This window comes from Rhinoraja longicauda, chromosome 2 (genome assembly GCF_053455715.1).
Source record: "Rhinoraja longicauda isolate Sanriku21f chromosome 2, sRhiLon1.1, whole genome shotgun sequence".
In the NCBI taxonomy this organism is placed as follows: Eukaryota; Metazoa; Chordata; class Chondrichthyes; order Rajiformes; family Arhynchobatidae; genus Rhinoraja; species Rhinoraja longicauda.
In genome coordinates this window covers 89,022,258-89,036,161 of record NC_135954.1, presented here as the reverse complement: position 1 = coordinate 89,036,161, position 13,904 = coordinate 89,022,258, and the positions used below count along the sequence as shown (strand labels likewise).

The 13,904-nt window shown below is 41.0% G+C and overlaps 1 protein-coding gene across 3 annotated transcripts in view; it reads left to right on the top strand.

The window, feature by feature from the left end:
* Positions 1–13,904, top strand: part of poc1bl (POC1 centriolar protein homolog B (Chlamydomonas), like) — a 38,344-nt gene that overhangs the window by 8,928 nt on the left and 15,512 nt on the right. For all 3 annotated transcript variants that reach the window (XM_078422995.1, XM_078422987.1, XM_078423003.1), the window contains exons 2-6: positions 5,190–5,623; positions 8,688–8,857; positions 10,530–10,719; positions 10,940–11,125; positions 12,029–12,146. In XM_078422995.1, coding sequence (XP_078279121.1) covers positions 5,247–5,623; positions 8,688–8,857; positions 10,530–10,719; positions 10,940–11,125; positions 12,029–12,146 — 1,041 coding nt within the window. In that variant the 5' untranslated portion in view covers positions 5,190–5,246. The remainder of the gene's footprint in view (positions 1–5,189; positions 5,624–8,687; positions 8,858–10,529; positions 10,720–10,939; positions 11,126–12,028; positions 12,147–13,904) is intronic.

Below are 13,904 nucleotides of genomic sequence, written 5' to 3'. Positions count from 1 at the left end.
TACTCGGTGAGCTCGGTTGGGCGGGCGAGCAGGGTTGATTATATACCTGACACCAGACTCCCACTCAATGGTGAGCACTGTCGTGGGAAGAAATTACCAGACGGGGAGAGAAAAAGATGCAAGGATGTTCTGTTCTGCTTGGAAGAAATGTAACATCCTCATTGACTCATGGCCAATAGCCACGAAGGGAGATTTCTAGTGGTATTGAGAATCTCAAATTCATTTGCTTGAAGAACACAGAAGACCGCATAACTGGCAGAAGGAACACACTAACTCAAACTGCCGACATCTCTGCCCCATCTGTGGCAGAGTCTGCAAATGCCATTAGCCATCTCCGAGCCCACAGAACTGGAGTTATCCTCAATGCAAGGGGCTACCCAATAGGAGGAGAAGATGGGATTGGGTTTTGCCACAGCTCTACATCTTTGTCTATTTTTTCATTTGGCTAAAATGTGCAAGAGCCTGGCAAGTCATGAAGGGGTGTTTTGGTGACTTCCAGGATTCTGCACAAACCATTTGCTGCCAGACAAGGGTGTATTCATGTGCATTCTCTTTCAATGACTGGGAATGAACAGTGTGCATGAGGGAGGGGAGAGGGTGGAGAAACAAAACTCTAGGCAAGAGGCGATGTCAGGCCTGCAAGCAGCACTTGCACCTGAAGCTAAGTAAGAAAATGTTAAATAACAGCACTGAGAAAAGGTGATTTTACTGAAATTTGTCACAATTAAAACAACAGATCAGAGCAAAGACAAGACCGCTTCACTGGGTGTGTTGGTAATCATGGCAATTAGCTTTTGTGTGGGTGCATCCTTCCGAGCTGGGAATGTTTGCAATATAATTTCTGGCATATATGGATGGAGTGACCTGGCACTCCTCCAGCGTCTAGCAGGTGCGTGACTAAAAATGGTGAATTTGGCGGATCAGTGCCTAATGTAGCAAAATTGGTTGTAATAGCTCTATTCAGAAAAGTACTTTTCTGTGCCACCTATGTTACATATAGTACGTTTCTACAACAAAATATGAGGGAACAGTTCTTTGATTTGTCAAAACAAAGCACATTTTGCATGGACTGCTGTAGAAGAGTAATGCAGTATCTGGCAGATCAGTGTTGAGATTTTTAGTGATCTACTGCATGCAGTTTGGGCATGTCATGTGAGGGGCACCTCTTGCTGTACGGCAGTGAGACGAGCAGGAAGAGGTGATGCAGGAAGCTGTACGAAGTGAGGAGACTCTTCAGCACTTCCTTCTGTTTAATTCTTTGTGAACAACACATAGGAGAGCACAATTAAAGTCTACAACACCAATTTCCCCCCTCACAGTTTACTTTTCCTACCACTATAATATCCTCTCGCTGATTCCCCTAGGCACAGTACAAAAATACACAGCCATTGCTAAAATAAATATTGCAAAAAAAAAATCAAAATGGAATCATGCCATCCTGCACACAGGCAGTGATTAACTTAATGGATGCAATGGTGTGCTTCGCCAAGCCTGCAGGACGCTTCCTCTGGACCTCTACAACGGGTGGCAAGTTGCTGCACTTGAAATATCTCTTGACACACTGCACTGATGGTTTGGTTTCAAAGTTGCTTCCTGATCAGCAGTGCCCTGTGCTGCATTGGGCTTGCTTCCTGTCAATGTGAAACAAGCTTTCCACCTTTTTTCCATCCCACCTCCAGTTTAAATTCCATTTGGAATATTTTGGAGGGCCAAGAACCAAGAACCAGATCTGCTCATCCCCAAAATGCTTTCTGACAGCTAGTTAAAAAGATAAAAAGTTAATTACGTGAAATTATTTAAAGAATTGACACATTAAAACACCCTTTCATATGTTCTTCCCAATTGCAATTAATGGAGCTGCCGAATCTGTGCCTTGTCTACTCTAATGTGGCTTTGAGAGACCATCTTTCCCGGTCAAATTTTGAAGAACTTTGAGAAGTTTATATTTTATCATGTTTATGTGATTTGGATCAACTGCAAGCTCTCCCTGCCAAGTTGCAGTGCATTGTTGTCTTGGTGTCTGTCTTTCAGGCACCTTTCCCTCTCTGGTCTAGTGGAATTTCAATGCCTGTAGCTTGTACTGACTCCTGAAATCTGATATAGTCATCTTCATTGCTCACAAACATTTCCAAGATTTTTGATTTTCAGGCTTTGAATTTTAATTTTCAGGCTTTGACCCCTGCAGTAGTCATAAAACTGAGATTTAGGGAGCATTTCCCTCCAATCTGACAAACAGCCATCTGCTGTTGCACACTTGTCTTCTGTTCCCATCGCCCCTGCACTTTGTTACCCATCGCCTTTAATTTTGCTGAACAGTTAATTTTTGTTACTTTCTCAGAAATCTGTCCACTGGGTTAGACTCATCTATTGTTTGAAACTTCGTAAAGCACTTGATCATAGTCAAACAAGATTAACAAATCTCTTGTTTATTTAATTAATAAACCACACCTTTCCAGATCTCGTACGACTTGCATTGAATTGACTGCACTGCACTTTGATCCTGCTTTAATTTACAATAGTGTGAGAATTGCAAGCCTCCTGTTATACAATTATGTTAAAGATAATTTCATATAAATTTACCTTGCACAATACTGCAAATGGTGGTGTTTATGGTTATGCAGATTTACACACACACACACGCAGGCACACACACACAGGCACCCACACAGGCACAGACACACACACACACACACACACACACACAGACACACACATACGCCGAGACACACACACACACACACACACTGACACACACACACACACACACACGCTGACACACACACACACGCTGACACACACACACACACACTCCGACACACACACACATGCTGACACACACACACTGACACACACACACACACGCTGACACACACACACACACGCTGACACACACACACGCTGACACACACACACACGCTGACACACACACGCACACGCAGGCACACACACATAGGCACACACACAGGCACAGACACACACACACACAGATACACACACGCTGACACACACACGCTGACACACACACACACACGCTGACACACACACGCTGACACACACATGCTGACACACACACATGCTGACACACACACACACGCTGACACACACACGCTGACACACACACGCTGACACACACACACACACGCTGACACACACATGCTGACACACACACACGCTGACACACACACACGCTGACACACACACACGCTGACACACACACACTCTGACACACACACGCTGACACACACACGCTGACACACACACACACACACACACGCTGACACACACACGCTGACACACACACACGCTGACACACACACACACACACACACACACACACACACACACACACACACACACACACACACACACACACACACACACACACACACACACAGCCTTGCATAACTGAAGGCTTGGGGAACCATTCAACTGAATGGAATACCAGTTGACATTAACTTGACTCTATTGCCACCAATTATTTTTTGAGCTGAGTAACTTGAGATATGAGCAAGGAGAAGATGTGCCTAGTTAGGTATTTTTGTTTGTAATAGCCCTATTCTGCATGCCATTCAAGGAATTGGTTGCATTTTTGAAGTTTGGACTGCATCACTTTAATTTCCGTGACTTATGAAACATAGCAATGGCATTTATGGTCCCATGGTGTTTTTCTGAAAGCAAATTGTCATTAATTATTTCACAGAAGGCATATGGTATGCCTCCCTTCATCAGTCAGGACAAGGAGTGTAAGTGTCAAGAAGTCATGTTGCGGCTTGATTGGATGGGTTAGGCTGCATTTGGAATACTGCGTGCAGTTCTGATCATCTCACTACAGGAGGGATGCGGAGGCTTTGGAAAGGGTGCATACGAGGTTTACGGGAATGATTTGTGGATTAGAGGGTATTAGCTACAAGGAGAGATTGAACAAACTTGGGTTGGTTTCACTAAAGTGTCACAGGCTGAGGGGAGACCTGATAGTGTATAACATGATGAGAGACATAGTTGGGGTCTTTTCTCCAGGGTGGAGATATCAAAGATTAGAGGGCAGAGATTTAAGGTGAGAGAGGCAAATTTTAAAGGAGAACCGAGGGACAACATTTTTTTACAAAAGGCAGGTGTCTGGAAACTGCTGACGGGGTAGTCGTGGATGCAGTTATGATTGTGATGTTTAAGATGCTTTTGAATAGGCAAATGGATATGCAGAGAAAGGAGCAACATAGATCATGTGCAGGCAGAAGAGATTAGTTTAACCTGACAACATATTTGAAATGGACAGGAATAAAGGAACAGATTTGGATTGGCCTTCATCAGTCAGAGCATTGAGTATAGAAGTTGGGAGATCACGTTGTAGTTATATAAGATGTTGGTGAGGCTGCATTTAGAGTATTGTGTTCAGTTCTGGGCACTATGTTACAGGAAATATGTTGTTAAGTTGGAATGGGTGCGGAGAAGATTTACAAAGATGTTGCCAGGACTTAAGGGTCTGAGTTATAGGGAGAGGTTGAACAGACTGGACTCTATTCTCTGGAGTGCAGCAGGGTGAGGGGTGATCTGATAGAGGTGTATAAAATTATGAAAGGATTACATCGGCGAGATGTACAGTCTCTTGCCCAGAGTAGGGGAATCGAGAACCATACGGCATCGGTTTAAGGTGAAGGGGGAAAGATTTTATAGGAATCTGAGGGGTAGCTTTTTCACACAAAGGGTGGTGGGTGTATGGAACAAGCTGCCGGGGGAGGTAGTTGAGGCAGGAACCATCACAATGTTTACGAAGCAATTAGACAGGTACAGGGATATGGATCAAACGCAAGCAAGTGGGACTAGTGTAGATGGGATATGTTGGTCGGTGTGGGCAAGTTGGGCTGATGGGCCTGTTTCTACACTCTATGACTGTGATTCTATAACTCGATGAAGATTGGCATGGCAATGGTTTTGAGATGAATTGGTTGCTTCGGTTCTGGAAGAATGACCATTAAATATAAATAATTATATATTTGTGAGGTGCAACGGTAAAAATGATACGTAGTAAAGCTGAAATTATTTAGTGATGAACAATTAAGCTCAATGGGTTTATTTTGTGTTTGGATATTCTAACATTGTGTAGTATCGTGTTCACTTGTAAAATTCTATGTTTTTCAAAATTACATTTCAGGAGCCAACTAATCTGATTTCTGTGAATGTCTCCTTTTCAGAAAATCCAGCTCTATTCTGTGCCCAGGTGTCCACAAGAACAACTTTATTGAAGCATCATGAAGATCTCCATGAATCTAAAATGGACCTGGATAGGGAAGAGCTGCATTCTAATCAGTTTACTATGGATTACTTATGTTATTGTTGAACTGTCAGTCTCTACACTCCCAAACTCTGCTGGACAGAGTAATGGTGAGGGCAGGAAGAACAAAGCTTATTCAAACGATGAGGAAAGTGAGGACCTGTCACGCCCTGTTTATGAGAAATCTGCTGTCAATATGTACAATCCCGGGGAGATGGGTAAAGCTGTGCATCTGACGTTAAATGCCGAGGAGAAAAAACAAGAGGAGGATAGTATTGAAAGATATGCTATTAATGTTTACATGAGTGACAAAGTATCACTCCACCGCCATATCCAGGATGACCGAATGTATGAGTAAGTGTGTCTTTAAACTTGTGGTGGTGCATGATTAATTTGCCAAAGGAAATGTTGAGATTAGGGTTTATAGACAATAGACAATAGGTGCAGGAGTAGGCCATTCAGCCCTTCGAGCCAGCACCGCCATTCAATGCGATCATGGCTGATCACTCTCAATCAGTACCCCGTTCCTGCCTTCTCCCCATACCCCCTCACTCCGCTATCCTTAAGAGCTCTATCCAGCTCTCTCTTGAAAGCATCCAACGAACTGGCCTCCACTGCCTTCTGAGGCAGAGAATTCCACACCTTCACCACTCTCTGACTGAAAAAGTTCTTCCTCATCTCCGTTCTAAATGGCCTATCCCTTATTCTTAAACTGTGGCCCCTTGTTCTGGACTCCCCCAACATTGGGAACATGTTTCCTGCCTCTAATGTGTTCAATCCCCTAATTATCTTATATGTTTCAATAAGATCCCCCCTCATCCTTCTAAATTCCAGTGTATACAAGCCTAATTGCTCCAGCCTTTCAACATACGACAGTCCCGCCATTCCGGGAATTAACCTAGTGAACCTACGCTGCACGCCCTCAATAGCAAGAATATCCTTCCTCAAATTTGGAGACCAAAACTGCACACAGTACTCCAGGTGCGGTCTCACCAGGGCCCGGTACAACTGTAGAAGGACCTCTTTGCTCCTATACTCAACTCCTCTTGTTATGAAGGCCAACATTCCATTGGCTTTCTTCACTGCCTGCTGTACCTGCATGCTTCCTTTCAGTGACTGATGCACTAGGACACCCAGATCTCGTTGAACATCCCCTCTTCCTAACGACACCATTTAGATAATAATCTGCCTTTCTATTCTTACTTCCAAAGTGAATAACCTCACACTTATCTACATTAAACTGCATTTGCCATGTATCCGCCCACTCACACAACCTGTCCAAGTCACCCTGCAGCCTTATTGCATCTTCCACACAATTCACACTACCCCCCAGCTTAGTATCATCTGCAAATTTGCTAATGGTACTTTTAATCCCTTCATCTAAGTCATTAATGTATATCGTAAATAGCTGGGGTCCCAGCACCGAACCTTGCGGTACCCCACTGGTCACTGCCTGCCATTCCGAAAGGGACCCATTTATCCCCACTCTTTGCTTTCTATCTGTCAACCAATTTTCTATCCATGTCAGTACCCTACCCCCAATACCATGTGCTCTAATTTTGCCCACTAATCTCCTATGTGGGACCTTGTCGAAGGCTTTCTGAAAGTCGAGGTACACCACATCCACTGACTCTTCCCTGTCAATTTTCCTAGTTACATCCTCAAAAAATTCCAGTAGATTTGTCAAGCATGATTTCCCCTTCGTAAATCCATGCTGACTCGGAATGATCCTGTTACTGCTATCCAAATGCTCAGCAATTTCGTCTTTTATAATTGACTCCAGCATCTTCCCCACCACTGATGTCAGACTAACTGGTCTATAATTACCCGTATTCTCTCTCCCTCCTTTCTTAAATATTTATTGGACATCGTATTGCTAGTTAAAGTTTAGTTTTTCTCTTCTCCACAACTGTCAATGGAATTAGTGTCTGCAAATAAGGATTTAATAGTAAAAAGACACTGATGTTGTTGACTGTTGCTCTTCATTGATACTGAAACCAATGGCGTCTGATTTTACCTGACTCTGTTTATCTGATGTACAAGTTCTTTTCTTTCATTATGTACCTGACCACTTGGTGCCTATTCATAACATTGTTGCTACAATCTAATTTGTTTATTTACATCAAGCTGTGAGAATTAGCAGGAACAGAGTTATCTCTGTTGAATGTACTAGAAAATTCTGAAGTGGATTTATGAAAGTGCTTTTGTAAATTCATCATATCCAATGAAAAGACAAATCTCTAAAACTTCACATCGTGACTGCAAATGCATGACATCTTAAAAACCCCCCAACATGCACAGCTAGCAGCTAAAGTAAAATGCTTTGAAAGTTTGGATGTGTACTCTATTCCACGACTCACTCGTGAACGAAAACATTTCAATCCATTTCCACACTCACCTTTCACAGTTCAGTTTAGTGTACTGAGGTACAGTGAAAAACTTTTTGTTGGGTGCTGACCAGTCAGCAGAAAGACAATACATGATTACAATCAATCCATTTACAGTGTATATATACAGGATAAGGGAATAATATTTAGTGCAAGGTAAAACCAGCAATGTCCGATCAAGGATTGTCCTGGGGTCACCAATGAGGTAGATGGTAGTTCAGCACTGCCCTCTGGTTTTTGGTAGGATGATTCAGTTGCCTGATAACAGCTGGGAAGAAACTGTCTCTGAATCTGGTGGTGTGTGTTTTCACACTTTTATATCTTTTGCCTGATGGGAAGAGTGAAGAAGAGGGAGTGGCCAGGGTGTGACTCATCCTTGATCATGCTGCTGGCCTTGCTGAGGCAGCGTGAAGTATAAATGGAGCCAATAGAGTGAACAGGGAAAAAATTTTCAGTGACACTAGAGACTGCAGATGCTGGAATCTGGAGCAACGACCAACCTGCTGGAGGAACTCAATGGGCTGACCCAGTTGTGTTAATGGATACAAATGGTTAACTTTTCGGGCCCAAACCATGCTTCAGACTATTTCAGTTCTCCATTGTCTTCAATGTTGTAGTATGTGAAATAATTCAAGGGAATTTTGGGGAAAAAATGCACATTTTTTCAATAAGTAGTCATTTCCCTGTGATTAAGTGGAATAAAATGTCTACTGTAATGGAATCTTTGGTCCTCCTATTAACATAAACATGAAAAGTGATGTGTTATATATCGATGAACATGAGATCGTTCCAAAATGCTGTACTAAGATTGACAGTTCAAAAGTCAATTTGTTGCAGTTTCATTACACTGTGGTTAACTGACATTCACAAACTAGGAATTTTCTGGCTTCTTGCAGTTTTATGCAGTTCACAAATTGTGTTCTTTAGTTGGATGGTCCATAAATTAAAACCAAAACTGTGTAGGAACCTCGGATTAAGTCCTTTATAATACACAGTGTCCTTGATCTTGTTTTTAATTTGCTTCATTTCAGATGCAAAACAAAGAAATACAACTATAGGAAGCTTCCGACAACTTCTGTAATTATTGCATTTTATAATGAAGCTTGGTCCACACTTCTCCGCACAATTCATAGTGTACTGGAAACCTCTCCTGCTGTTCTCCTGAAAGAACTCATACTGGTAGATGACTACAGTGATCGAAGTAAGGAACATGATCAATTTTTCTATATTTATGGTTTACATTATATTTTCAAACCCAAAATTGGAAAGGACAAATTATTGAATCTCAAATTCTAAGTTATTGGCTCTTCTGCATTTTGAGGAACTAATTTCTATTGATTTCAGAAGACACTTTCTTAATAAATGAGATTCTACTCAATGTATTAGTAGTAGAGATTTTTAGCTGGGAAGGTCTGTGCTAATGTGAACATCTGCAGCTAGAGTAGCAATAGCCAAGACTGGCCTTGATGAGGTTAAAACAGACCATGTTTTCAATGTTGTCTGATCGCCTCAATAGACTTGTAATTTGAAACAAAATATCTGCTTTGATAAGGATAACATGACATCTCCACACCCAAAGCTCAAGGTTCATTCACTATTTTGGGGTCTGTGAATGATGATTGTGAAAATGCATAGAACATTTTTTACCCACTGCCTTGAAGAGGTTAAATTGATCAGGATTGATAAGCTGTGTTAAAGTTTTCAGATTTGTTTGTACATTTAGTTGTTGGAGAAAACCATCCAGTGTCATGCCCTTCAAAGTTAGAAGATTAAAAGGTTAAGTGATGGTCACCTACTTTACAAAGAGAAAAATGAGGGTGGGGGTTGCAATACTTGGTGAAGGTGGAAGGATGGGACCAGAGATAAATATTTATAAATGTAAGAAACATTATTTACTTATTTATAAAATTAACTAAATTGATAGGGAACATAATTAAAGAATTGGGAACGACTTTTGTCTTTACATTCCCCTGAATTTTCCAGTTATAACCCTTTGTTTTGATGAGTTTTTCCAAAAATAACTCGTCCAAAGCCAAGAAAATTCCATATTTTCAGGTTGTCTGTTCATATGCAAGTTTGAACTGTGATGTTAATATAATGGTGCTGATAGTTTAGTTTAATTCAGGTCTGAGCTGTTGTTGAAATAGAATTTCCAGCGTTGGGTATCAGTGTGGCTATACAGGTGTGCTTGAGCCTCTGGGATGTAAGTGTAGTTTGCACCAATGCACTTGCATTTTTATATGAAGTACATAGAATCAACTATCTTTCTTCATAATTTCCACATTTTGCATGTTTCTCAGCTATTAATCATATTCAACATTTTTGCCACTCTCTGGATATGCAAGTTCCATTTAAATTCTCTGAATTAATTTTAGATGGCAACCGTCAACAATGAAGCTCCAGTAATCTGCTGCCTCATTATTTGGAAATCCTGATGGTTGAGCATCTGGACCCCTATCCTTTCTCCCCCCTCCTCCCCCCACCGTCCCCCCAAGCTCCCTTTTGAACTCACTGGGACACTTTTAGTTTCATTGGAACATATATTAAACAGGGAAAAAAAGAAAAAATATGCGGGATTATTAATAGAAATAACATCAAATTATCAGGAAACACCTGCCAGTCCAGCACCAAAGTGGCAATGATTCTGGATTATCAAAATTTTGTTAATTGATTTAATGTTTGTTTTTCATTTTAATGGCAAACTGAATTGAAGTTGCCCTCATTATGTATAAATGTCATAGGAAGACATTAAATCAAGCCCCTGATGCTTATGTATGTAGAAAAATTGGTGGATTGCTGTACTTCCATGTGGAGCAATGCTGACCAGAATAAAATGTAATTATTTTAAAGTAATTCATTGTTAAATATTTTAGTTTATCTGAAGTCCCAACTGGAGCAATACATCAGTAACCTTCAGCGAGTACGGCTCATTCGAACCAATAAAAGGGAGGGACTGGTACGTGCTCGGTTGATCGGTGCTACGTTCTCAACTGGAGAAGTGCTCGCATTTCTGGATTGCCACTGCGAATGTGTCACTGGCTGGCTGGAGCCACTGCTGGAGAGGTATGTTTTACGCATTTATGTTGTACATTGTATATCTGAAATTATCGCTTTTTTGACCAGGGCCCATCTTGCCAACTAATTTTTTTGCAAATACACACAAGCCCATGCACGTACACAAGCATGCAAAAGTATACGCGGCAAGCATGCACATGCACATAGTGTTGTTTGATTTAAGCCTGTGGCTGTGTTTATATTTTTGGAAATCTTTTTTTATTTTTAGGATTCGAGAGAATGAGACTGCAATTTTATGCCCAGTTATTGATACCATCGATTGGAACACTTTTGCATATTACATGCAGTCCGGAGAACCCATGATTGGCGGCTTTGACTGGCGCCTGACTTTCCAGTGGCATAGTGTTCCTGAGCGTGAAAGAAAACGGAGGAAATCAAGAATTGACCCAATCAGGTAAATACTATTGGTTAAAACTGTACTAGAACAAATTCTTAAAATATATTTTAAATAAAAGGTAGATTGACGCAAATTAAATATATTCAATAAATGAAATACAATAACTCTTTGAATTTAGAAAGCGGCAGCTTCAAGTTTTATAATACAAAAGTCAATCTTAACTAGAAAAAATCTGCAAAATCTTTGAAATTAAAAAAAAAAGTGAAGTAGAAGTAGTTAGCAATGTATAATTTAAACTGTAGATATTGCACATGAGGTGAAATTAAAGAGCCTAATTGCATTCCACTCCAGCAGCAGCTGCATCTGGAAGCTGCTATCAATGGTACAGAGTAAGCCACTGGGAGCAAATAATTGGAATTTGAAAGACATTCTTGAAGAAAAAAAATCATTTCGTATTTTATTTTGTTGTAAGATCTATGGCATAAATCCTTGTAAAAATGCATATCCTGCTGCATGTTGTCTTTGAAACACTGATATATGGTTCCATAGTCATTATTCATACTCCAATAAATTGTCTTAGTGACTGTTGCTACAGTGGGATGAGAGTTGGATGGTGACTGTTGACAAGGTTTTTGGCCATGAGTAATGTCACCGAGCCAAGTTCTGTCTCCACCACCTGCAAAATCGCTAGATAAGGTGCTGAATGATATATTTCTCTCATCCTAGCCCATTGAAGTTGAAACTAATTGTGGTGCTGCAGTTGCTGCTCAAGTTTAGATCAGCTAACTCAACGCATGCCAAGCAATTCTATCAAGGCTCTTTGATCTCATGTGTTGTTGGGAGATCCTAGATCTTATAACTTCAAAACAATTATAATCAATTTATTTCCTTTTTTTCCCAATTGTTTCATTTTATATAAACAAATAAGCATGTACAGCCTAAAAATTAATCTCCTCTCAGGTCACCAACTATGGCCGGAGGGCTGTTTGCAGTCAGTAAAAAGTACTTTGAATACCTGGGCACCTATGATACAGGGATGGAAGTATGGGGAGGTGAGAATTTAGAACTGTCTTTTAGGGTAAGTATATTAAGCCATGCAATTTATTTAAAGTTGCACGATTTTGACCCAACACATGCACTCCATGCCTACTTTTATCTTAAGTACAGTGTGTATCTGTAGGCATATTATTGGTTCCCAATAAGCAAAAAAATAACTGACAGAGTTGTTCTTATTGACTTTTTTATTATATTATAGAATAGTACAGCACAGAAATAGGTAATTTCGTTCACCTTCAGTGTCTTGCTCACTCCCACTACTACCCCATTGACTGCTATAAACTGATCAACAATACATTTGTATTACGCTTCGGAACATGTTTGTTTGTGATCCGCAACTTTATTGTGTATGAATAACAATGAGGACTGAAATGCTTTGCTGTTGAATTGTTTGTGATTGAAGCTTTCCTCCTTGAATGTACTTTCCACTATTGGCATAATGCAAATCATCACGTGACAGTGTAACATACCTGAAATGTTAAGCCTATTTCTCATTCTAGAGAAGCAGCCTGACTTGCTGGATATTTCCAAAATATTTAGTATTTATTTTAGAAAATACAGCTTCTGCAGTATTTTCACTGTGACAGCGTCTTGTTATAGTGCTGCTACTTTCTACCATTGTAAGTACTTTTTGTTCCATTGTCCAGATTTCATCCAGCGGCACAAGAGAATATGGTCCATATATTTTCTGAGCAGGTCTTTGGTGATTACCTGCTTCCTTAAGCTCTATCATCTAAATTCCCTACACTTCCCCCGTGTTATTCTTTCATATAAACATTTTTTATCTTGATATAATCTTAAATTAATTGCCTGTAAGGATAGTTGAAATGGGATCAATCACTAATTTCAAATGGGAGTTTGATAGGCACTTGAAAGGGAAGAATTTGCAGGACTGTGGAATAAGGACTCTGACAAGTGTGAGGTGTTGCACTTTGGTATGTCAAACCAGGGCTTGCACAGTAAGTAGTAGAGCCCTGGAGTGTGTTACAGAATGGAGATCTGAGAGTGCAGGTTCATGGTTCCCTAAACGTAGTGAGTCAAGTGAACAGTTTGGTGTGGAAGGTCTTTGGCATGCTTGCCTTCACTGGGAAGGTATTGAATACAAAATTATGATATCATGATGGTTCTGGTCATCCAGCTTTCATAAGGATGTCATTAAGTTAGAATGCGTGTAGAAGAGATTTACTATGATGTTACCTGGACTTACAGCCCAAGGAAAAGGTTGGGTAGGCTGGGACTTTGGAGTGTCTTTCTTTGGCGGGCGTGTAGGAGGCTGAGGGTTGATCTTATTGAGGTGTACAAGATCATGAGAGGCATTGATAAGAGTGAACGTTCAGTCTTTTTCCCATGGTAGAGAATTCTAAAACTAGAGGGCATAGGCTTACGGGACGAAAGGAGAGATTTAAGAAGGGCCGCCAAGGCAACTTTCTCAGTTGGTAGTCTGTATTTGGAATGAGCTGCCCAAGGAAGCTGTAAAAGTGTTTACACATAGATAGGCAGCACGGTGGCGCAGTGGTAGAGTTGCTGCCTTACAGTGAATGCAGCGCCAGAGACTCAGGTTCAATCCTGACTACGGGCGCCGTCTGTACGGAGTTTGTACGTTCTCCCCGTGACCTGCGTGGGTTTTCTCCGAGATCTTCGGTTTCCTCCCACACTCCAAAGAGGTACAGATTTGTAGGTTAATTGACTGGGTAAATGTTTTAAAAAATTGTCCCTAGTGTGTGTAGGATAGTGTTAATGTGCGGGGATCATTGGGCGGCGCGGACTCGGTGGGCCGAAG